This window comes from Elgaria multicarinata, chromosome 3 (assembly GCF_023053635.1).
Source record: "Elgaria multicarinata webbii isolate HBS135686 ecotype San Diego chromosome 3, rElgMul1.1.pri, whole genome shotgun sequence".
Classification (NCBI taxonomy): Eukaryota; Metazoa; Chordata; class Lepidosauria; order Squamata; family Anguidae; genus Elgaria; species Elgaria multicarinata.
In genome coordinates this window covers 101,255,811-101,280,572 of record NC_086173.1, presented here as the reverse complement: position 1 = coordinate 101,280,572, position 24,762 = coordinate 101,255,811, and the positions used below count along the sequence as shown (strand labels likewise).

The 24,762-nt window shown below is 43.5% G+C and overlaps 1 protein-coding gene across 2 annotated transcripts in view; it reads left to right on the top strand.

The window, feature by feature from the left end:
- The window catches only part of CACNA2D2 (calcium voltage-gated channel auxiliary subunit alpha2delta 2), a 639,662-nt gene that overhangs the window by 489,015 nt on the left and 125,885 nt on the right, over positions 1-24,762 (top strand). For both annotated transcript variants that reach the window (XM_063121105.1, XM_063121104.1), the window contains exons 7-8: positions 21,518-21,649; positions 23,437-23,494. In XM_063121105.1, the coding sequence (XP_062977175.1) occupies positions 21,518-21,649; positions 23,437-23,494 (190 nt within the window). The remainder of the gene's footprint in view (positions 1-21,517; positions 21,650-23,436; positions 23,495-24,762) is intronic.

Here is a 24,762-nt window from a genome sequence, read left to right as displayed (position 1 = left end):
TGTTTTGCCCTCACTCTCCATGGGAGGGGAATTGATTACACCCCTGTTGTCAAGGCAACAGAGTTTCATTGCACACCTTTGCAGTGCAGCTCGGCAAACAGGAAACATTGATGAGAAGGGGACCCCTTTGTGTGAAGCACAAAAATGGTGTGTGTGTGAGAGAGAGAGAGAGTGTGTCTGTTTTGGCTCAACTCCATATTTTATGCGAGCTCAAAACTCCCTTCCCTACCCCATGTTGCGATAGCCAGTTTGTTCCACTGACCACCTGAAAGCTGTTGGTTTTCTATCCCGTGAGAATTGGGTCACTGGTCAGATGACATTACGTTTGTGTGGGCTGTAGTCAACATTTATCTACAAAGACATCCTAAGTAGTAGGATTAAATGAGCCTGAAAATCGTGAGTATCTCAGTCCGTGACGGAGCTCTTCCTCATTAAACTTACATCTTGTTTCAGAAGGAAAGTGCTTTCCCATCTAGGGGGCTGTGCCTGTCTCTTTTCAGCACCAAGGACAGCCCCTGTCTTTTAACTCACTCTATGCCTTCTTTTCATCCTATTTACAAGGACGAATGTTCCTTCCCTTGCATTGGTGGTGAGAGGATTGTAGGTTCATCTAGTGGTTGAACTCAGCAGAAGACTTAATTGTTACATCTTGCTATTAATTCTCAGTAGTGGCCAACCAAGTGAAGGAAGAAAGACTTAGCAAGCACCCTAGCTGGCAAAAAGAAAGTCCCATTTACACGTACCTCTGAAAGGCATGGGCACTTCCCCACTGCCCTCATGATACAGTGTCTTGCCATTGCAGCATCTGTGTGAATACTGAAATTCTATGGTTGGGGACAATCACATAGGAGTTTCCTACCTGTCCATTGCCCTCCCTCCCACACAATTGAATCCACACAATTGGTCCAATATTCACATATATACTGCAGAGGTTTGTGTGAGTTTGCACCTGTTTTCTTTTTTGTTGATGTTGATCACCCATGTCTTTAAGATGTCTCTAAGTCCTCCAAAGTTACAATATCCTAGAACAGCCTCCCCCAACCTGGTGCCCTCCAGATGTGTTGGACTGCCACTCCCATCATTCCCAGCAAGCATGACTGGGGTCACAGAAGAAGTCCTTGGCTGAAGAGGTTCTCCTGGCTCTCAAATGTATACCCAGATTGCTGGACCGTGATTCCTTTTCCTGATTGGTATATCACAAGTAGTGCTTCCTCACTCAGTTTCATAGAGCAAAACCCTTCACTCACTGCAGTGAAGTAATTGTGGCTGCCTAAAAGGGGATCACACTTGACAATGGCATTAAACCAACTCCACATTTATATCCCACTCTTCCTCCAAGCTCATAAGGTGCTATACGACTTTGTTGTTCTCTTGCCACCTCTGTGGCTCTTTACTATAGGCCCAGGAAGATCTGCTCTGAGTGTGTCTGCAGTATGCCAAACTGGAATATTGTTGATTTTCCAAATGACTGACTGTTTCCTGCTACAGTCTTGCCTGCTTATCTGACCACTCTGCTTCCATAAAGTGTCCTCTTTGACTACTTATCTCTTGTCCACCAACTTATCTCGTGTCCTCTGTGCAATTTAACATCTACATGAAACTACTGAGTGAGGTCGTTCAGGAGTTTGGAGTGGGTTATCATCAGTTTGCAGATGACACACAGCTCTGATTCTCTTTCTCTCCAGAGACAGGTGAGGTGTGTGGGGGGGTGATGGACCACCCAGTGCCTGATTATGGTAATGAAGCTCAACTGACTGGACTAACTGAAGCTCAGTCAGGGGCACTGCTAGACCTGATGAGTGGGATTAAACTGTCCAAAGGGGGGTTGTACTTCCCCTAAAAAGATCAGGTGCATAGCAGGGTGGGTGTGGGCGTGTTCCTTACCCATCACTGTCATTTTAAGGCTCAAGTGGCCTGTATGGCACAGAGTGCCTTTTACCAGCTTTGGTTGATATCCCAACTACAATCCTATCTGGAGATGGATAGCCTAGTTGCAGTTATTCGTGCCCTGGTAATCTCCCATTTGGATGATTATAATGTGTTGTATGTGGGATGCCTTTGAAGATGATCTGGAAACTTCACCTAGTGCAAAATATGGCCATGAGAATTTTAATTGGTACCAGGCATTATTGTCACACTACATATTGTCACCTCCTCTGGCTCCCAATTTGTTTCTGGGCCCAAATGCTGGTTTTGACCTATAAAGATTTTCATGGCTTAGAACTTTGGTACCTTATGGAATATCTCCTCCCATATATACCTACCTGTACCTTAAGGTTATCCATAGAATTATTCCTATAATGGGATGCTTTGTTTCTCTGTAGGTGATTGGGCTAGAAACTAGTAGCTAGATATACCCTGGTCAAAATCAGGTAACCTGCCCAAATGGCCTTACCTGTGATGATTCCTCACCTGCATGTTCTGTCCCCCTGAAGCTGCGGACTGACAACAACAGAGAGAACTGTGGTATATAAGCTAACCATGTTAGAAGCACAGTTCACGTTGCCACATCCACCTCTGACATAAGCATGGCTGCAATTGGCACAGAGGGAGGGAGGCAGGGAACCTGCAAAACAGAGTGGAAGGTAGAGCTATAAAGATCTGGTGTAAAATAGTAGTTAAGAATCTGAGCTGTGAATCAGAAAGTTCCTGGTTCAAATCCCTCCTCTACATTGGACTCACTAGGTGGCCTTAAGCAAGCCGCTTGGTTTCAGCCTCAGTCCCCTACCCATCTACAATATGGAAGGCAATAATACTGACTTACTTTGGAGGGTTGTTGTAAAGATTACCACTAGATAATGCATTTGAAGTGCTTTGAACTCTTGAAAGAGTAATGCAAATGTTAAGTGGTGTTATGTGCCAAATAGAAGTGATGAGTTGGAGGCAAATGCATTTGACATTTGACTGGCAGATTGTGACTTTATGCATAAAGAGTTGGAATCTGCAGAAGCTGATAATGAGATAGATACATGATATGTTGGCTGTATGTGTAAATATATTCTCCAGAGGGTTAGTCTGCTGCAGTAAAAATAACAATGAAGAGACTTGCGGCACCTTAAAGACTAACAGTGACGAAGGGGACATTGCCCATGGACATTTGGGCTAGAATAAATTTGTTAGGCTTTAAGATGCCACAAGACTCTTTGTTACATAAATATAGTGTTCTGTGTGATCTATCTGGTGTTCATTTTGAATCGCTTCTGTAAAGGCAAGCCACGATCGTCACCTATGCACAGAATTAAGTTTTCAAAACTCTCCCTGCTGCACTGTAAAACCCATTTCAACATCTTCCTAATATTATTATCCCCGATTCCCCATTGTAGGTGGTGGGGAGTGGCAGGGGCTTTTGCGGGAGACACAAGCAGAGGTTGTAATGGGATTGAAATGAACGAACTGTTCCTCTTGACTTGCCAACCTGGAGCTTGTATGGCACATTCCTAGTCCTCTACCCTCATCCGAGGATTTCGGCACTGAAGCAATGGAGGGGCACTATCGCTAGCTGGCACGCTAATTAAAACATTTAATATAACACCCTCCATAGTCACCCGTCACTACACACACAAATTGCATTTTATATGTGTTTTATTTACTGTGCCAGTTTTAATTAAATCTGTAATCACTTCCCAGGGAAGGGTGGGGAGGGGGCGTGGCCTGGACGTCTGTCTCTCTGCCTGGGTGGAGGGGCTGGTTTCAGCCTTCCGGGTTAGCCCCCCCCCCCCAGGAGACCCTACAAGAAGGATGGACAAAAGGGCCCAACAGTCACGTTCAAAAAAAGGATTGATAGAGAAGAACTTAAGGGGTGACTGGATTAGAAAGGAGCTGTCACAAACCAGGGTTTAGAATGGTATCTCAGGCAGGGGAGTTCATTATCTTGCTGTTGAGCTGTGTTTTCAATGAAATGAGGCTTGAGGCGACAAATGATACCTGAGAGGCATCTCTGAGCATGAAAACTCTTAGTATAAACAACTCCTCTCTCTACATATATAAAATCAAGTGGAGTTTCCCAAGAGATGGATGCATAAAATTCATAGTTTTCTTTTGGGGGTCTTATGTCAAAAAGTCTTGTGGCTGTCTAACTGGTTTTCTCCCCACCCCAATCATATTCCCACCCACCTCTCTCTAGGTAACGTGCATCATCTGCGTATCACACCGACCCTGTTCAGACAACACCTTAAGCCACAGTGGTTAAGCATTTTGAGCTAAATATTATGGCTTAGCATGTTGTGTGAACCATTCCTAACCATGGTGGCTATATAACCATGGTTTAAACACCATCATTCACCATTTGCTGCAAAAGGTTTAGGGAGAGTTAGAACCTGAACCTTTTTTCTTTTCTTTTTTGCACAGGTAACTTTTAAAATGTGCCTCTCTGTATTACTAAAGGTATGCTCAGCATCTGGTGTGGGAATAAAGACATGCTTGGTTCTTCTCTTCCACCAAAATAATATTATACAGTGATATGGCGATATGTCAGTAAGCTAAGAGTTAATGACAATTTCATTTTTTGTGTGCATCAAAACAGTCCTTCTCATGAAATGAGCCATTTATCTTAATAACGTTCCCTATGGAAAACTTACACAGAGTAAGATAGAGTAAAACAAGGAATCATACTAAGTATACTTGATAACACTAGGATGGGTGTGTATTTCACTGAGAAACAGCTTCTGAGATAGTGGAACTATAAATTATTGCTTGCAGCTGCAGCTGCCAGCAAAAAGACAATATCATCTTCCCAGTATAATGCATAGTATCGCAAAAATGATTCAAAAGCAGTCATGAAAGAGAAGGGAACTGTTCGAATAGAGTAAACTCAGTGTCAAGATGAGATTCATCTCTAATTCAATAAAAAATATATGAGGGCCATTAGATTAAAAAAAATCAGTAAAAACAAAACTTGAGTCAAACACATTTCTAGAGCTGTGGAAAGAGTGTGATGTGCAATGCATTTAGAATATTTTTGGATTGCCCCTCTACTCAAGTCTTCACTTAAGACTGCCCATCTCTCACCCCAGTCCAGACACTGATCATCTCTACATTAAGAGGAAATTGTGTTGCTTACCTGGGGCTTTGTGCTTCCTGCTTCTTTGGCATGATTATTATGGACTGCATTACACAGGTGGAGAGGGCCGACCATGTGTGTTGAATTGAATACTTCCCCTCCATTCAGTTCCATTGAGGCTTTAGTTAGACCTAAGGTTTATCCTGGAATCGTCCTGGGGTTGTCCCTGCCTGCTCCCAGGATATCCTGTGTGTCATTTACATGAACAGGGATGACCCCGGGACAATCCCGGGATAAACCTTCGGTCTAGCTAAGGCCTCAGACAGCACCATCTAGTGGCAAAAGGTTCTGCTTTTTCCCAGATATCATCACATTTTAATAGCGGGATTTCCAGCTTATAGCTCGGGAGACATACTGGTCATTGACGACATTGTGTAATGGTGCAAACGTCCATGAGTGGCCAATCACAAGCATGCACTAAATTGCTCGTTTAAAAGAGCCCTGTGTGTGTCCACAAACACCAATTTAGATCTTCAGCCTGTATAGACTTTCTCATTTATATAGACAGAGCTATCCCCTCAATTGCAATGACTAGGGATATTTATTGCAGGAGGCCTGGGTATCTGCATCAGAGCCGCTTATAGAGCAGCAAGTGATTATTGAATCAAAACTGATTCTTGTGATTTGCAGCTTGAAACCTGGGATATCACATAGAATGTGTTGTTCCTAAAATGTTCAGGCTTCTGCGTTTTCAATTTTTTTAAAAAGCAAGTAACTTTCCCTTTTATTTTTGGATGAATGTTTGGAAATGCATTGGCTGTGCTATTGAAAGCTCAAATCAAAGGGAGACTTCATATGGTTTAGATCTCATCAATGGCCAAAAAACTTCTGAGGATGGGCAGACTTCCTTGATCATTAGGACTGTTTCAGAATATATGTGTTCAGTCTGCAGGAACCAGAGAGGAAAGATTCCAGTAATTTAAAAGATGCTAGTGTCTGAGATACGTGGTGGTATGCAAGTTTTAAGAGTAGCAATGGAAATCGACCTTGGGACATCAGTAGATAAGGCGAAGTGAGAGACAATCTGGACTGATATGGTCCTTCAGGACCATATCAGCCAAATACTGTGAGATTATCACCAAATTAATCTTGAGGTGCTAGTATATCCCCATGGAAATTACTCCCATCGTCACAAGCTAGTGTGCTGGTGGGGATGTTGGGAGTTGTAGTCCAGGACATCCGAAAAGCACCATGTTGGGGAAGGCTGATCCAAGTGCTCCTTGTGAGAGCTTTCTCCAAATGGAAAGAGACTTGTGGAGACCAGCACACCAGGCTGATGGGTCCATTTTCTCCAAAGGTATGCGATCTCATGCTGAGATGCTTTCCACATGAAAACAGTTGCCATGGTGAACAATTTAAATTTATTTCTTATCATTAGATTTATATCCCACCTTTTTTCCTCTTGCAAGGTGGCTTTAGCGGTGGGATCCTCATTCTCTCAATTTTATCCTCACAACAACAACCCTGTGAGGTAGATTAGGCTGACAGTCAGTGACTGGTCCAAAGTTACCCAGTGAGTTTCATGGCTAAGTAGGGACTAGAACTCAGGTTGCTCCATCCCTAGTCCAACACTCTAACCACTGCACCACACTGTCTGGGGTATAGCTCTCTAGTTGACAGCAACGTCTATAGCGATGGTTGCTTGTTCTCTTGCCCTAATGTTACTGATTATATCACTGGCCCAGAAAACAGATAAAATGTCTTATAGTGACCACCATATTTGTAATGTTGCTTGACAAACAATGTTTGTTCATGGGCTGAAAATGGACTTCAGTATGGCATTCCTGTTAAGACTGTATATGTGGCCACTGCAACTATGTTCAAGAGAACATATTAGCTCTGCTCCAAAGCCATAGGAGCATAGCTATGACAGATGGAGCTCCCCAAACATATGGGGTTCATTTGGTAAGGGAGAAGCCCAGCAGCAGGGTTTCTATTATTTCAGGGAAACCAGCATGGCACAATGGCACCCACAAGGACCTCCAATGGCACCCACAAAGCTCTCCACTCCCTTCCCCCTTCAAAAAAGTGTTCCTAATAAACTTGGGAAATCTTGTTTTTCTCCCTTTCTAGCCTCTAGCCTTGCTCTTTCTCTCCCCTCTATCCTTTGCATTGCTATTTCCCCCTCCCTCCCAGCCTCTAGCTTCACTATGTCTCTCCCCACCTCTTTACCTTGCTGTTTCTCCCCTCTCCCGGACTCTAGCCTTGCTCTTGCTCTCCACTCTAGGCCCCTCTACCCCTTTGCATTGCTATTTCCTTCTCCCTCCCAGCCTCTAGCCTCAATATTTCTCTCCCTCCCCACCTCTTTAGCTCACTTTGGACTAGCTAGGCACCCACAGCACCCATCATGTGACTAGCCACATTCTCTGTTGGAGCCATTTTGAGGTTATGCCCATAGCAGCTTCTCAAATTCCCAGATGTGCCCATGGGTCCTAAAAGGTGGGGGTGCCCTGCATATTGAATCACAGTCACTGTTCACAGTGAAGCCCTAGCATTCCAAGGAGACAATAAAGACATTAGTAAATCATTCCGTGTAGATCGCTCAGGAGCACCAACACGCAGAGGACATGACATCTGACCTGTGGAGTCACTTGGTTTGGTGACTGAAAAATGCACTCAAATGAATTGCTGTTAGGAAGCAGTGATGGTATCCATGGAGATGCCAGATTAGAAGCCACATTTCTCTGTCTCCATGTGGCTCAGGCTGTTCAGTGTGGATCAATTTATTAAAGTCTGAACAACAATTTACTTTTTTTTCTTATTAAAGTAAGGAAATATGAACTACAATAAGAAATACATTTGTTTTCCTTTGCTCAAGATATATATTTGCTAAATATTGATTCTTCGCTCAGGATCTATCTAGAACTAGGTCCAGGCCTGAAAATCTCCATCTATTCTGTTCTTCAAGCCAAAGGAACCTGCGTTGCCCCCACCCCCCAAAAAATTCCAAAAGCCACAGATGGAGAATCTGGATCTGGATCTGCTCCTGAAAGCCCAAGTTACATATGTGGGCAGGAGATCTTAAGAACATTAGAAGAGCCATGCTGGATCAGATCAAGGATCCTAGTCCTGCACTCTGTTCACACAGTGGCCAAACAGCTGTCAACCACGGACCCACAAGCAGGACACGGTGCAACACCACCCTCCCACCCATGTTCCCCAGCAACTGGTGTATACAGGATGACACTGGAGGTAGCACATAGCTATCAGGATTAGTAGCCACTGATAATCTCCTCCAGGAATTTATCCAACCCCCTTTTAAAACCATCCAAATTGGTGCCCATCACCACATTTTATGGTAGTGAATTACAGAGTTTAACTATGCACTGTGTGAAGAAGTACTGTATTTTCTGGCGTATAAGACTACTTTTTAATCCAGGAAAATCTTCTCAAAAGTTGGGGGTCGTCTTATACGCCCAGTATAAGATGACTTTTTAACCCAGGAAGATCTTCTCAAAAGTTGGGGGTCGTCTTATATGCCCAGTCGTTTTATATGCCGGAAAATACGGTACTTCCTTTTATTTGTCAGCTTCATGGGATGATCCCAGGTTCTAGTATTATCGGAGAGGGAGAAAAAACACTCTATCTGCATTCTCCACATCACTCCTAATTTGTACACCTTTATCAGGTCTCCCCTTAGCCACCTTTTTTCCAAGCTAAACCATCCCAGCTGTTTTAACCTTCCCTCAAAGGGGAGATGCTCCAATCCCTTGATCATTTTGATTGCCCTTTTCTGTACTTTTTCCAGCTCTACAATATCTTTTTTGGGGTGTGGTGACCAAATCTGCACACTGTATTCTAAGTATGGACACATCATAGATTAGTGTAAAGACAATATGATACTGGCAGTTTTATTCTCAATTCCTTTTCTAATAATGCCTAATAAGGAATTTGCCTTCTTTACAGCGACCGCATCCTCAGTTGACATTTTCATCGAGCTGCCCACCACAACCCCAAGAACTCTTTCTTGGTCAGTAACTGCCAGCTCAGATCCCATCGGGTTATACTTGAAGTTGGGATTATTTTTTTGTCCCAGTGTGCATCGCTCAGCTGAAGCCATTCAATAAGCTCCATCTGACAAGCGTTTTACTGCATGCTTGTTACTGGGCACTTGCGAATTACTCACATGACGTCGTCTGCCTCTCACCCGTCTTCAGCCCCTTCTGGCCATTATTGCTCCGCAAAAAAACCCCTCATTAAGTCCGGTTGCTGCTCTCTCCTACCGGACTGAGTGGGGCTAATTACTGCCTGTTTTCAGGAAGCGACCTGGGAGCGGCAACAGAAGAAGCGACGGGAGCCGCGCATTTGACTAGATGTGATGAAGCTGTTAGAGAATGGTGATCTGGTCATTGTTGTATATGCCTTAGCAACCTCCAGGCCAGACTACTATACCTTTCTCTAAATGGGGCTACCTTTTAAGACTGTCCATTCTCCAATTTTGCGGGTACACTTCGTGCGGTCAGACCCGATGCACTTTGGGGCCTCTTCGCGTTAGGCATCTCGGTGCATATGTGCCGTCCAAGACACGGACATAAGGCATGCTAGGAGGTAGGGCAGCCGGCATGATCACAAATCCCACAAGTAGATTAGAATGTCTGCGCAGGGCTGATGGTACGCTTGAGAGTATTAAAGCTGCAGTGTTCCCTGCCCATTTTTTTTACCAGATGTAAAGAGGGAGGCTGCTGGAGACTTTGGAGAGATTAATATTTTGTTTTCCCTCCTCCATTCTATTCTATAGATTGAAGGTAATCAATACATGAAGCGGTTTTTTTAAAACCTTGGTAAATGCAGAACCTTAAGCCGTGTAATGTCTCATTGATTGACTGCCAGGAGGCAGGAAAATCAAAAAAGAGAAAAGTGAAGGCATGCTAAGAAGACAAAGAGGGGTTTCACGCCCTCTGCAGGTGCCCTGGAATTTACCTGTTTTCTGCAACCTAATCAGGGATATTAGGCAGCCCTCTTTCTGCCAGGGCTCTCTTGGGCCCTAGATGAGATGGTTCATCATCTCACACAGGGCTAGTTCATTGTGCAGATGAATGGCAGGCCACGCCTACATGGTTTTATCCAGTCACCTGCTGCAGTGCAAAGCCTAGGAACAACACACACGTTTTGTGATTCTGTACTAGGAAATTACAACAAGTGTTGGAGAGAGGAGTCTAAAGCAAATCTCTGGACGTAAAAGTTGCTTACAAAAATGCAATTATCGTATGCTGCTGGGTTTAGAAATTAGCTAAAAATTTAACAGTATTGTGTTACACTTCATCACGAAGAGAAAATGTTTAGGTTTTGTTGACAAGTTTCCCTCAAAGTCAAATTTGAATATATAAGAATTTGAGTTCCAAAATCTTGCTGAATTTAGAATATGTGTGAAATTTTGCTCCACAATACCTGATAACCAATTGTTGGGAGTAGTCGAACTCTTTTTTATGTTGTCAATTTTTTATTGTTTCGCAAACATACATAACATAAAAGCATTACCTAATGACATTACATCCAAGGAAAAGGGGAAAAAAGGGAAAAGGGAAGAAGAAGAAGAAGAAGAAATACACAAAGGTTAACTTGTATTTTCGGTTCTCTACATATCACAAATGTGAATTATATTCTCTCCTTGTTTGATACATTTAACACAATAATCAAATTCCTTCCTTTCTTCTAAGTTAACTTTATCTCATACACTGAAACCACAGACAAATACATCATTTTTCTCTGTTTCTTGCAAAAATTCTATCAGAGGTTTCTATTCAGATATGAATGTGGCTGTTGATTTATCTCTCATTATCTCTGTAAGTTTTGCCATCTCTGCCAACTCCAATATCTTCAATAGGCATTCTTCCATTGTTGGCGTTGCTTCATTTTTCCACTTCTGTGCATATAGCAGTCTCGCTGCCATTGTCATGTATAAAAACAAAGTTCCCCCTTCTCTTTCAGTTGGTTGTCAATTAGTCCCAATAGAAAGGCTTTTGGTTTCATTTGTATATTAGTCTTTAGTATTTTTTTAATTAAAGAATGTTTTTGTGTCCAGAAAGCCTTAGCTTTTTTACAAGTCCATCAGAGATGAGAAAAAGTGCCTTCTTCCTTACATTTCCAACATTTGCCCGAAGCTCCCTTATACATTTTACCCAGCTTTGTAGGCAACATATGCCATCTATACATCATCTTATAAAAAAATTCTTTAAGTCTTGAACATAATGTAAATTTCAAACCCTTCCCCCACATATACTCCCATTGTTCCATTAAAACATTATATCCAGAGTTTTGAGCCCATTTTATCATACACTCTTTTACCTGCTCATCCTCTCTCTCATACTTTAATAAAAATTTATATGTCTTTGAGATAACATGTTCATCATTTGTACACAATGCCATTTCAAATTCAGATTTTGTTTGCTCAAACCCACCATTTTTTTTGTCCATTTTAAACCTTTCCATCATTTGAACATACAAAAACCATTGATATATATGACATTCTTTCAACAACTCCTCCCTTGGTTTTAATTTACATTCATCTTGTGACATTTCTAATACATCATTGTATGTTAACCATTTATGCATAGATGACAATTGGGAGTGGTAGAACTCTTCAGACCGCACTCTTTTTCTGGGCAAGGCTGGGAATGTGTATGAACACTCGCAAAACAGTTCTTTAACATACTGAGATATCTACGTCTTTTGTGCCCATTTTCATCTAGTTTTGTACAAGACACAGCATGAACAAAGCATTTATTCACACAGAAGCCCATTTACGGCCAAACTAGACATAGCACTAAACTCATCATTAGCAGCCGTGTGTGTGTGTGTGTGTGTGTGTGTGTGTGTGTGTGTTTTAATTAACAGCCGGGTGGGGGACTATTTTCATCAGAACCACAGCACATGGGGAGGGTAGCTTTAGCCCTCCCCACCCCTGCTGTAGCCCTAATGAAAAGTCCCTTCCCCACTGCTGTTATGAGAAAGGGGTGAATATGTTTTCCTGGAACAGATCAGTGGTCTGCAAGTGTGAAGAGTGTGAATCACAGATTAAGAACCCTTTAAATGAGGTGCTAGGTCACATCCAACCCTGAACAGATAAGAATACATTTTGCTAACCCCATAACTCATAGATAAAGCAGTGATATAAAGGAAAGGGAAGAGAAATGCTCTATCATTGTGTGTTGCATACGTGAATTAAATGTAAAAAACAAAGATAGCTCTGCCAGTCCATGTCTGTGTGTAAGAAACAAAAAAGTACAAGTTAGGCCAGATGTTGTGACCATGACAGCTGTGGCTTAGAGTCAGTCTCAAGATGGAGATTGCAGACAGAATGCATTAGCCACTGGCGGGTGCTATAGGTATCAGAGGACACATAGCATTCTGGGACAAAGAAGCAATGACTGAGCCCCATTTCTGATATGTAAAGGCAAGCATCTATCTCTTGCTCTGGACAAAGCACACCGGTTCCTGGGAAGTCAGAGGACAGAAGTAAATAGTAATTATTTTAAGAATTTATCTCCCAGGTGGAAGAAATGTGCCTATGGAGTTATTTGAATCTAAAGGATCTCCTTTGTTTATTTGTAGGGGCTTTTAAAAGGTGCTTGACACACCAGTGTTTGGTAAATAGTAACAGGTTTATCATCAAATCCTGCCTATGGGGCACAACACTACAGTCATTAGGGGCAATGAGGCGCAAAAGGCCACTAAATATTTGAGAATGCAGTGCAAGATGTGGTAAGGCTCATTTCTAAGATTTTGAACTCTTGCAGGAAGAAGCATTTAGACTTCAGTTGCAATTATGGGTGCTCTGGAAGCTTGAGACAAAATGCAACAGAGTTGCCCAAGACGTCTCACAGCTCCCAATGATTTAAAAGAGACTTGTACAGAATAATAGATTGAGTCTCATATGCTTCTTTAAAAAAAAAAAAGCAAAACATCACAACAGCTCGAATATAATCAACATTTACTGCAGTAGTCTCTTATAACAGAAATCCAGCATTATTTAGGCCTTAGCTAGACCTAAGGTTTATCCTGGGGTCATCCCTGCCTGCTCCCGGCATATCCTGTGTGTCATTTACATGAACAGGGATGACCCCGGGACGATCCCGGGATAAACCTTAGGTCTAGCTAAGGCCACTGTCAGGTCAAAGAGTGATATATTCGTGCTTCCTTCCCCAGGATCAGATATAAGATAAGAACAAGATTGTCAGTCAGATACCGAGACTGGAGCTCCTCATTCTCCAGGTTGATACTTGTGCCTGTTGGCCAGGCTGCAAGATCAAGGCAGCAGTTGAACTTCCTAGCCCTAAGGCACGTGTAGCAAACCGGTTTTGGTTCAGCCCAATCTGCAGAAAGACGTTAGAGGACAGGGCTCCAGAGAAGGGGACTTGTGTGCCAACTGAGTTGGGTGTCTCCGTCATGCGCCAAATGCCATCCTCAGAGGACAGCGAGCAAAGGATCCCTCGGCCAGTGTGGGGAAGCATCACTCCTCTGAGCACTGGCTGAGTCAAGCAGCTCTGTCATGTGCCTTCCCCATGGGGACAGAGCCTAGTGCACAAACGGGAATCCTCGATGCTACCTCCTATCAGATATTACACTGGGGATTCTTCTCCAGTGGAGGGGTGCAGGGAAACCTCCACCAGCTGGATTGGGGGCTCCAGAGGGATGGAAGTTCAACATGCCTGGTGTAGCTGGCAATAAAAAGGGAGCATCTTGACCAATTCCAGTTTCTACCCTCTAGCTTGCACATGACTATGGCAACCAGGTTCTTGATTTGATTGATTGATTGATTGATTGATTGATGCCTGCTTTTCATTAGAAACTAATCCCAAAGCAGGGTACAAAACCTATAAAACACAGCATTGGTGTGTTAGTATCACACTATGCTTCAATGCAAGTAATACAGGCCCAGTGCATATTACTCATGGTTTCAGCCGGCATTGACATAAGAAGCATAAGTGCACAAACACTGCCATGCTGCATCAGACAAAGACCTATCCAGCCCAAAAGCAACAAGCCACATGCCTCCAGGTGCTCACAAGCCTTCCTTTGTCCTCAGCATCTGGTTACAAGACCAGCACATTATATGACTGTCCCAGTTCAGTGGATTGGGGTGAGTCAGATTTAGGGCTGTAGCCTCCAAGGATGTTGTCAAGGGTCATAATAATGAGGGTCTGACAATTCAATCCTGACCAGCAAAAGGTTGGTGTAAGTTCTATGGTACAGGATCATCTACCTCTTGAATTGGGATATATGGGATTCAAAACCACAACTCCATGGGCATCAATCTAGCATGAGTGCAGAGGTCTAGATCAGAGATGGGGAACCTCTTTCAGCCGGAGGGACAAATTCCATTTCAGACAAGCTCTCGGAAGCTGCCTTCCAGTGGTGGGTAGTACCAAAGGTGAAAGGGGAGAAATGCCAGCATATTTTAGCTTAAACCACTTAATGCCAGTAACTAAAGCCTTAGGGGAGGCATCGATCTCAACCTTTGAGGATGAAGAAAGAATTGCACAAAGGCCAGGAAATAACCAAACGATTGGTGGTTGGCGGAAAGGGGAAAGGGCTTTGTGGGGAGCCCTGGAGGGTCAGTTTGGGGCCCCAGGAAGACTAAATTTGGACCCCAGGCTTGGGGTTCCCAACCCCTGGTCTAGATTCAACATGTGCCCCTCCAGATTGCAAATCCCATTGCCCCTCACCATTTGCTGTGCTGGCTGGGGCTGATGGGACTTGCAGTCCAATGAGATCTGGAAGGCTGAAGCCACCCACCCACTGAATCAAATTTTCCAGGGCTAAGCAAAAAACGCAGAGGCCATTCATCACTCTCAGCATGAGGGACTATTGGAAGACCAGTGGAGCCAGAGACATCCCGTACCAGACAGAAAAGCCCTATGTGGATGCTCAAGCTGTACATGAAATGGAGGATAGGGATTGCACCTGCTTGCCCTGTCCATGTGCCTGTTTCCCCTAAGGGCCAACACACGGAGGCCAACGTGTATAGGCCTAACCCATACAATCATTAAACCTCAATTTTGTAGTGAACAGATTGCTCATGTAGCATTATGTTGGGTTAAGGGAAGACCTTCCATAGCTCATCAAATTTGTAGGACCAAGAGATTTGTATTCTAAAGGTTCTGATAAGGGGGATTCTACTCAATCACTTTGGTTGTGCTTTTATACTGTATTTTATATTATGGTTTTATACTATTGTTTTGTTTTGAATTGTCTTAAATTTGTAAACCGCCCAGAGAGCTTCGGCTATTGGGCGATATAGAAATGCAATAAATAAATAAATAAATAAATAAATATTAACATTTGAAACATTTTCTGACTAAAAAGCAACACATGCACCAATCTTAAATAGTTACCTGTAAACATTACCACCAAAAATCTAACCCAAATCTGAACATGAAAACAAAAATGCCAAATCCATCCACCCACCCTTGATATTTATTAGAATTGTTTTGGTAACCAGAAAAAAAGTTATGAGTTTGTTTGTTCTTTTAAAGTTGATTTTAAAAAAACAACGACTGTGTGACTCATTTGTCAGCTGGCCAAGCAAGTGATCTGTTAATGATCCTTAGGGTTTTGATCAAAGGGTAGTAAGGATAACAGAGTTCAACAGAGGAGAGGTTGCTGCAGGAAGAATTTCTGAAAGAGCTAAATATATACCAGATATCATACACTGTTTCTCAAAGTACATAATGGAATATAATGTCCTTTACTTTAGCAGCCTTGGGCTAACCCAGAGCCAAAGAAGCAATTTCACGTGGGTCTTTGAGTGAGAAACAACATGATGCCCCAGACATAAAGACTGTGACCCCAGCCCAAAGCTCTGTGGGTGCTCTGATGCACACACAGAACTCCTGCACAAGCAGGCTTCCAATATATGAGCAGTGTGTGTGTGCGCACACACACACAGAGACACAGAGCTGCCCCCCAACACACACATGTGCACACCCAGGAGGAATCCATTGTGCTCAGAGGCTAAGCCCTCCAAGTGTCAACTCTCAAAGAAGCACATAGGATTGATGCCACCCACTACATCTAATGCTTCCAACCTCATGCACTCAAGCTCCTGCAGCGTCGCCAGCTCTCTGACTGTGTGAAACAATCCTATTGGGCAACCGTCACCCTCTCCATAAATCCATCCTCTTGACAGCGCTGACATTTGAAAGTGACTGGCCCTAAGAGCATTTTCATTATTCACTGTGATCCTGGCTGCTTTTGTTTTGTTCGGGAGCTGCGTTAGTGTTCGTTTAGTTCCACCCACAGCCTGTGAGGTCAGTGTCTTTTAAATAAACTCTCTTGCACCATCTGCTTCAGTCAAACTTATATTAAGGATCCGCAGCTCATATTCCTGGAGGAACGATGTCTAGATGGGGCTGGCTTGCTATCCATTGAGGGTTCTGCTCACAGCAAGGGCCAAGTGTCCCACTTGATATCCAACCTAGTGTGATATATATATATATATATTTCATTTCTATACCGCCCAATAGCCGGAGCTCTTCTTCTGATCCTAAATTATACAGGACAACATGCTTACTAAACAACAAACTGGCCAGTAAACAAACCAATGTGTTTAGCAGTGCTGGCTCCAGGTTTTTGGTGGACGTTCAGCGTTTTCTCCCTTTCCCATAATACTAGAACCCGGGGTTGTCCCATGAAGCTGATTGGTGGAAGAGTCAGGTCAGATAAACGGAAGTACTTCTTCACACAGTGCATAGTTAAACTCTGGAATTCACTACCACAAGGTATAACGATGACCACCAATTTGGATGGCTTTAAAAAGGGGTTAGAAAAATTCCTGGAGGGAAAGGCTATCAATGGCTACTAGTCCTGTTGGCTAAGTGCAACCTCTAGTATCAGAGGCAGTAAGCCTGTATACACTAGTTGCTGGGGAATGTGGGTGGGAGGTTGCTGTTGCACTGTGTCCTACTTGTGGTTCCCTGGTCGATGGCTGGTTGGCCACTGTGTGAACAAATTGCTGGACTAGATTGACCCTTGATCTGATCCAGCATGGCTCTTCTTATGTTCTTAAAGCATCCTTAATATCTCTCTCCCTTACTGGGTCTACCTTTTCAGCGCCATCATCATCACCAGCTGCTGCTGCTCCTCAGTATTGCTACCACTTGTTTGCTTGCCAGGCAGAGAGCCAGTGAGTAAGGAGACAGTGGTATCTGCTGCTCCTCCTCCTCCTCACCACCACCATTGTCTGGCGAGAGGCTGGTGAACAAGCAGGTTGCAATGCTGAGGAGGAGGAGGGACTCTTGTCAGCAGGCCCCCTTCTGGAATGTCGGCCAGTGCCCAGCCATGCTGACCCTTGACACCAGCCCTTTCTTCAGTGTATTCTGCCCAGAGAACTTCGGCTATTGGATGGTATAGAAATGCAATGAATAAATAAATATTCCTTGCGGAGTCAGCCAAGATGGGGTTTATCTTCCATTTGGAAAGCTTTAGGCATTTCCCCCCTTATAAATCTTTCTGTGCTACTTCTCTGCCCCTTTTGGGCTCCACAAAGCAGCTCACAACATCATAAAACTGTAACATTAATTTCAAACGAACAACTAACTAATTAAAAACAGGGACAGCATAGACAAATTTTGGGAATTGAACAGCATCAACTGATGTTCAAAACATGTTGGAGATTTTTTTTTAAATGCCCATGCAGGTGTTTTTATTGTTTTCCCTGGATAATTAGCTACCACATAAGACTCTTGAAAGGATCGCAGTGTTTATTACATTTGACCAATTAGAAAATGATTAGAAAGGGTTGAAAGAGTTCTATGGGAAAAGAATACTGAATGGTCCTGAAGCTATGGGAACTCTTCACAAATGTATTTCTCCCTTGTTCATGGAACCAGCTTACTGTAGAAATGTGGAATAAACATTTGCCATAGGGAAGAATTTGCCATAGGGAAAAAAGCCCAGTTGTCTATGACAGCCAGAAGGAATGAGATGGTGCCCATATTGTAGCAGCTACAAAGGCAGGACCAATAAGAGATGGGCATCAGGCTGGCACTCCATCTTTGGAGTGGGAAACCGAGCTGTGTGAGCCGAGCAACAACATTAACAAGTCGTAGCTAATTTCATTGGATCTTGGCTTTGCACTCTGATCCATTGTGCTGGCATGGTAACCTTGGCTTGCTTACATTAGGAAGTGTAGTGCTGTCATCAACTGAACACAGACACAATGACATGTTACCTCTGTAGTGCCTGCATTTAGGAGCCCATGAAATAATAACCATTTAGCTAGCCTTGCATAACACCATTATCCCCCCTCCACCGCCCCATCTATCCCATTCCATTTCCCCACCACTATGTTTATGTTTTTGCCACTTGGTTTAGCACCCACAGTTCCTAAGCCACTGTCAAAAGCCATGTTCAGAGTTGGATAGTGTGGGATGCTTGCCCGTTTTCAGATGTCACCACACTCCATTTCTGGATATAAACTGCATAGCCCTGGCCAGTGAAAGGAGCATCCTCATGTTTTACATTAGTGTTCTGGCAGGCCTGTGAGCTTTGTGAACTCTCTTATGCATCATGTTCCAAGCACTGAAGGGAGAAGGTCACATCCTTTCCCCATTCTATGGGGAGAGAGATCTCATCTGGGCATGCAGAGGGGTGCCTTTGCAATCTCGGAAATGTGTGTGCATCATAATGGATACTGCTGCTGGGAAAGCCACAGGGAAGGACTGATATATGTATGAGGACATGAAACAAATCAGGGCAGAGTTCATACATGATAAATTCAAGCATTTCCCCACAGGAGTTGCAATGGGAGGTGGGGGACGAGTTATTTTATCAGAGCTGGGAGCATTTCCAAAGGTCTAGAAGGAAAGAGCTATTATTAGTATGAGCTGACAAAGGCATGACATAATCTCTTGTGTGTTCATCACCTTGGATATGACTCCAGGATTTGGTAGTGCACAGTGTGATACTTCCCTGCGATATGTTGGATCCATCTCTGAGCCTGCCTCCATGTTTCATTTTTCTTAACTGCGAAATCATGACAATTCAGCCGATGAAAACTGTCAGGTGTGTTTCTGGACTATTCTTAGAAAGCTCTGAAATCCTCTGCAGGAGAGGGACAACATGTGATCTTCAAAGAATGAATATGGGAGACTGACTAGAATGCTGATCAGCTGTGGGGCTCACACCTCTTTTCCCACTTGCCAGCCGGCGCTCCAAAACCATCTTCCCCCACCCAGCTCAGTGTGCAGTTTTCGAGGAATCTCTCTCCACTTGATTCTCTCCCCTTGACTGTCGATATTAGAGGCTGAGGGGGGAGGGATCCTTTTTTTAAAGAAAGAAAAGGAACAGACCAGCAGCGACAAGTAACTAAATGTCTTTACTTATGAACATTCCTTAAATTCCAGCCCCAGCTGATTAATCACAGAGTCAGGCTCCTCTGAGCTTATCACTTCCCTTAATAGCTGAATAATTTAAAACCTCTGTTTGCTGGCGTCTTAATTGCTTTTGCATTAGACACGAAGGCCACCATGAATGCAGAATGGGACCAACCCCAGTAGGGCCTTTATTCCCCTCACTGGGTGTCTCTTTGGAACTGGCTTATAGGGGGAGAAACGTGCATGCTGTTCCTAAAGGGGATGCAGGCAATTTCTTTCCCATCTGCTGCAGGTGGCCAGGGGGACAAATGTGCTTCATGGTGTGCTGATTCCTATTCTTCAGAAGGCTTTGATATTCTTTGAGTCTGGAATAAAAATTTCCATCCAGTCACGTGAGTCTGTGTCTGTCTCTGGCTGTGGAAAGGCTTGATACGAACCGAGCAAGACACCGTGCGCAAGGTGCAAAGGAGTATCCCAAAATTAATCTTCAAGTCTGGATTGTCGGACTGAGCTCAGCATCCTAATAATTGGTACAAGTGATCTGGATGGAGTCCACCTTTCCCTTTTCATTTATCTGTGCATACAACATATCACATGCCACAAACAAAGGCAAATCCACTGATCTAACTTTGTAAATGCTGTTCTTGTGTGTACAGGTACTTCCATTTTGACACCAAAGAATGAATAATATACTGTCAATTTAGTCTTATTCTAGTCTAGAGAGAAGTCATATAGCTTTATTTAGGATGTTTTCCTGTATTGTTTATTGAACCAGATAGGTCAGATGATGGTGTGATTTATACTTGTAGTCTTCCAGTTATCACTACTGTAAATAAATAAAGCAGTAAAGATAGCCATGCTGGTCCATGCGGGACAAAAAATTATAATTCCACAGTCGGTCAATACCTTTATTAGGACTGAATGAATGAGCCAGTGGTAAGTGTTACAGATCTCAGATTACACCCAGCACTGCATTTTGGAGAGAGGAATAGTACTGCTTTTTTGCCGAAAGCAAGAGGAAGATCAGAATTACAGACAGAGTCATCAGACTTCATGATTTCCGAAATGGTTTCTGCTCCTCTCTTTCCGAAAATGGATTACTAGATGTAATCTGATACCTACAACACCTGACACTGACTCATTCATTCAGTATGCAGATCTCAAATGTGAAGCTAGGTCTATCGAAACTGCAAACTTCATGACCACCACGGCCACAGCTAGACCTAAGGTTTATCCTGGGATCATCCAGGGTTCGCCCCTGCCTGAGCACTGGATCCCCTGTGTGTTACCTAGATGCAGGTTTGACCCCTGGACGATCCAGGGATAAACCTTAGGTCTAGCTATGGCCCACATCTCACCCAGTTTTGGGTGTGTGTGTGTTTCTGCTTCTTCCCCTGCCCTCCTGCGTTTTCTCCATGTACCCTGATAAAGAGTTCTGGAGAACTCGAAAGCTTGTATTTTTTGTGGGATTTTGGTCAGTCCTGATAAAAATATTGCCCAACTGTGGGTTTTAAATAAATGGGATATTGTTTGGTCATGTGAACACATTTATAGGTGATATTAATGAATCATGGTAATAGCATGGATATCATGGTAATAGCAGGAGCACCCATCAGGCAAAATCTGCATTTATTTAAACAGGCATTTGGCCTATAGAGCTGACTTGTTTTCTCTGCTACTCTCTGTTTTAGTCTGTTTTTAACTAGCTGCTATACTATTGATATGTGATATATTCTTATTTGATTTTTAGATGGCATTATATTGTTTGTTATATTTTGGGCTTTATTGTGGATTTTACTGTTGGTATCCACCTTGGGCATATTTTATAGAAAGGCAGGGGTACAAAGGTAATAAATAAATGAAAAGTGTGAGAGTGGTAATGAGCAGAGCAGATACATTCCCTTGGAGCGCTTTCATGTGATGATCAATGACGTGACCAGTGATGATCAGCCCAACAAGAGATGCCATGCCTTTTCAATAGCAAATCCTCAGCATGGTTGTATGGTTAGAGATCAGCACCACTGTGTCCATATGTTTTCAGCGAGCAGCCTGTGTCTTTTAAATGACAGAGAATGATCCCATCCACCTTTTGGTCTCTAAATCCTAAGCTCACCAAACTTGTTCCCCCCTCTGTCTCTTGCAGCCACTGTAATCCTCAACGAGCTCAACTGGACTGAAGCCCTGGAGGATGTGTTCGTTGAAAACCGAAAAGAAGACCCATCTCTGCTGTGGCAGGTCTTTGGTAGTGCCACAGGTGTGACTCGCTTCTACCCAGGTTTGTGCCACTCTGAAATGAAAGGGGGAAGTAAACAATTACGGATTTGAGTACTGACACATATTTAAATAGCTATCATTTGAAGGAGAAGCTATGCCTGATGTAGTAGGGACGGTAGCATAATTCACTGTAACTCATAGTAGAAATAAGCTTTTTTTTACTACTTGTTCTGGGCCATTATTGTTAAAGATTGGTCCTGTTAAGACTGCACAATGAGGTCCAGTACTAGAACTGTCAGGAGCGTCTTAAGATTGAAGATAATGATGGCTGAATGTCCCTTCCTTTCCTGCCTTCTCTATCCAGCATTTCAAGTGTGAACTAGCTGGCTGATGTGATTGCAGTTTGTGGGGCAAAAAGAGATCATCAACCAGCTCAGCATTTTGCTAATAATTAATAATAATAATAATAATAATAATAATAATAATAATAATAATCCCTGTTGAGACCCCATAGCTGCCCAGGGATGCCAGGCACTGATGCCAGACATCATCATCATCATCATCATCATCATCATCATCATCATCATCATACCAGGTCTGGCATCAGTGCCTGGCATTCTTGGGCAGTTGTAGGGTCTCAATAGGGCCCACCGCTGATGCCTGCCTTCCCTAGGCTCCACTTTAATTTTTTGTTTTCTTTTTCCTGGCCCTCCTTCGAAAAAAAAAAAAAGTCCAGGGCTCTGATGCAATGACCACCTGGCTGAGTCTGTGGGAACTGCCATTTTAATTCCCACAGTAGCACGACTGCATCGAGGGCGCTGGGGGAATTGAAATGGCAGCTTTCCTGTAGCCAAAGGAAAGCAAAAAGCAAAGGCACTAAATACAACAAATGAGCAGGGGAGAAAAACAGTTAGATCCAGTAAATGAGAGTGTCAAAAGAGTTCACCTTTGCAGGTTGCCGATTCCCCCTGAACGACATTTGATTTCCAAAAAGCAACAAGTTTCTGAGAACAGTTTCTTTCCTAAACCCAGCCAGGTGCTTTGAGCAGTCAAACAGTCCGACCATTGCTGTCCACCTGCTGCTGTTGCTGCCTGGTACGCCTACCAGGGAGGGCCTTCCAAAGTGGGAGGGTGCCCAGCAGAGGCCACTGATGCCAGCCTTGAAGCTGACTCCCAGCTATGTGCCCTTAAAGCTGTGTGCTGCGTGCATCTTAGCAGGAGACTGTGGAGCATCCTTGCTTCTCTTTCTATAGTCAGCTCTTTGCTCTCTTCCCTTTTTCTCTGTCCCTCCACCTGCCTTCACCCTATTTGGGGTCCTTCTCAATGTTGTGGCTGTCTTCAGTCCCTTTCTTTTCCCAGCCACTCATCACTTCTCCACCCACTTCTTAATATTTTTAATATTCGCCATTCCTTACTATCTTTCTCTCATTCATGTGTACAATAACCCTGTGAGGTAGGTTCATGTATAGACCTGTTTTACAGATGAGGGAAGAACTTTCTGATACTCATCCCCCCTCCAGAAGAATGTTTTCCAGCACAGCTTTTAAAAAGTGCAATTGGGGTAATATTCCATGCCTCTGAGTATAGCGTCCAGTCTGGCCAAGACTGGCTTGTTTTACAGATGATGGGACCTAATGAAGCCGGGCCTAGATTGATGTTCACAATATCACATATTGGCTTTGGGCAAGTTATTCTTTCTCAGCCTAATCCGAGAATAGTTCTCTGAGCTCCTCAGAGGAAGGAGAAACTAAAGTAGAAATCTTAACCAATAAGTCACTTATATATTTGTATCAATATCTTCTGCACCTACAAAAGTATCATAGCTTTTATTTCCTCTTGCCATTGCAGCCACACCTTGGAGGGCACCCAATAAGATTGACCTGTATGATGTCCGACGAAGGCCATGGTAAGTGGAAAGTAAAAGAACCAAACTAGAACAGATGGGTACTAGGCTGTATATCCCAAGAACCTTAGCCTCAAGAGTCACTAGCTGTAGGCCTGCATCAAAAATGTTCAGTGAAGCACACCTCAAGTGTACTTATTTATTTCAGTTGTATCTTGTTCTAGGGATGGACCAATCTGGCAATTTCAGTTTCTATTAATTTATCATTTTTCCAGTCTTACGTTTGGTTTGTCCCAAACTTTGAGAAGTTTTTTATAAGTTGGCATGAAAATGTGTATGCATTTTTGTGGGCATTCATGCAAACCAAATGAATTTGGTTTGCATGTCCTTGGGGAAATTCAGCACAGCTTTCTTGGGACTTCCAGGAAATCTCGTACTCTTGCACTGACCATGGGCTGTCTTTATGGTGCTGGGTTGGTGTCACCTCCCTCCTCAACCCTGTGCTTTCCCTCTCCTGGGGCGTTGTCGAGTAATCCCAACACGAAGGAGGGAGCGCGGGGGTTCGGGGGGGTGCATCCAGTCCCAGAGCCACACCCGCCCTCTTACTCATGGAAGGTGATTAATTGCTGGTCGCCTTCCACTGGGCTTCACCCCCAAATTGGCCACAGAGCGATGTTACATGGCAGAAGTGCCATGTTGACATCCCTCCTTTTATTTATTTATTTATTTATTTATTTATTACATTTCTATACTGCCCAATAGCCGAAGCTCTCTGGGTGGTTCACAAATCCCCAACTTTTTCAATCCCCATGGTGGCTGCGAAGCTGCGCCTGTGCCATCTAACCAATAGGGTGCAGATCCACAGCCACTGCAGGGCTTTCCCTGCATATAGATAGCCCCTCGGTTGAGTTAAGATCTGCTTTAGCTTAAACAGCATCATGTACCCTCCTGAAGAGCCTAGAAGTATTTCCAGGGGGTGCAGACGACGTCATCTTCAATTTGTAGCCTTCCTGTGTTTTCCCATCATTTCTTTGGTCTTTTTTCTTACTGGGGAAAAAAAACCAGTTACAGGAGAATAGTTGCACAGTGCCTTTGGATTGTTAGTGCTAGGAGCCCTCTGTCGAAGAGCCCCCTAGGTCAAACTGTATACAGTGTTAAGGTTTATCCAGGTGATCAATTAGATTGTATCACAATCACACAATTGCAGTTTTCCCCCATCGTCTGAAACCTGGGGGGCTGTCTTGACATTGTCTTTGCCCTGGGGTGGCTCTGAATCCACGCAGATTTGAATCAACCCCAGGGCAAAGATGCGCAGCTGAAAAGTTGGGAAG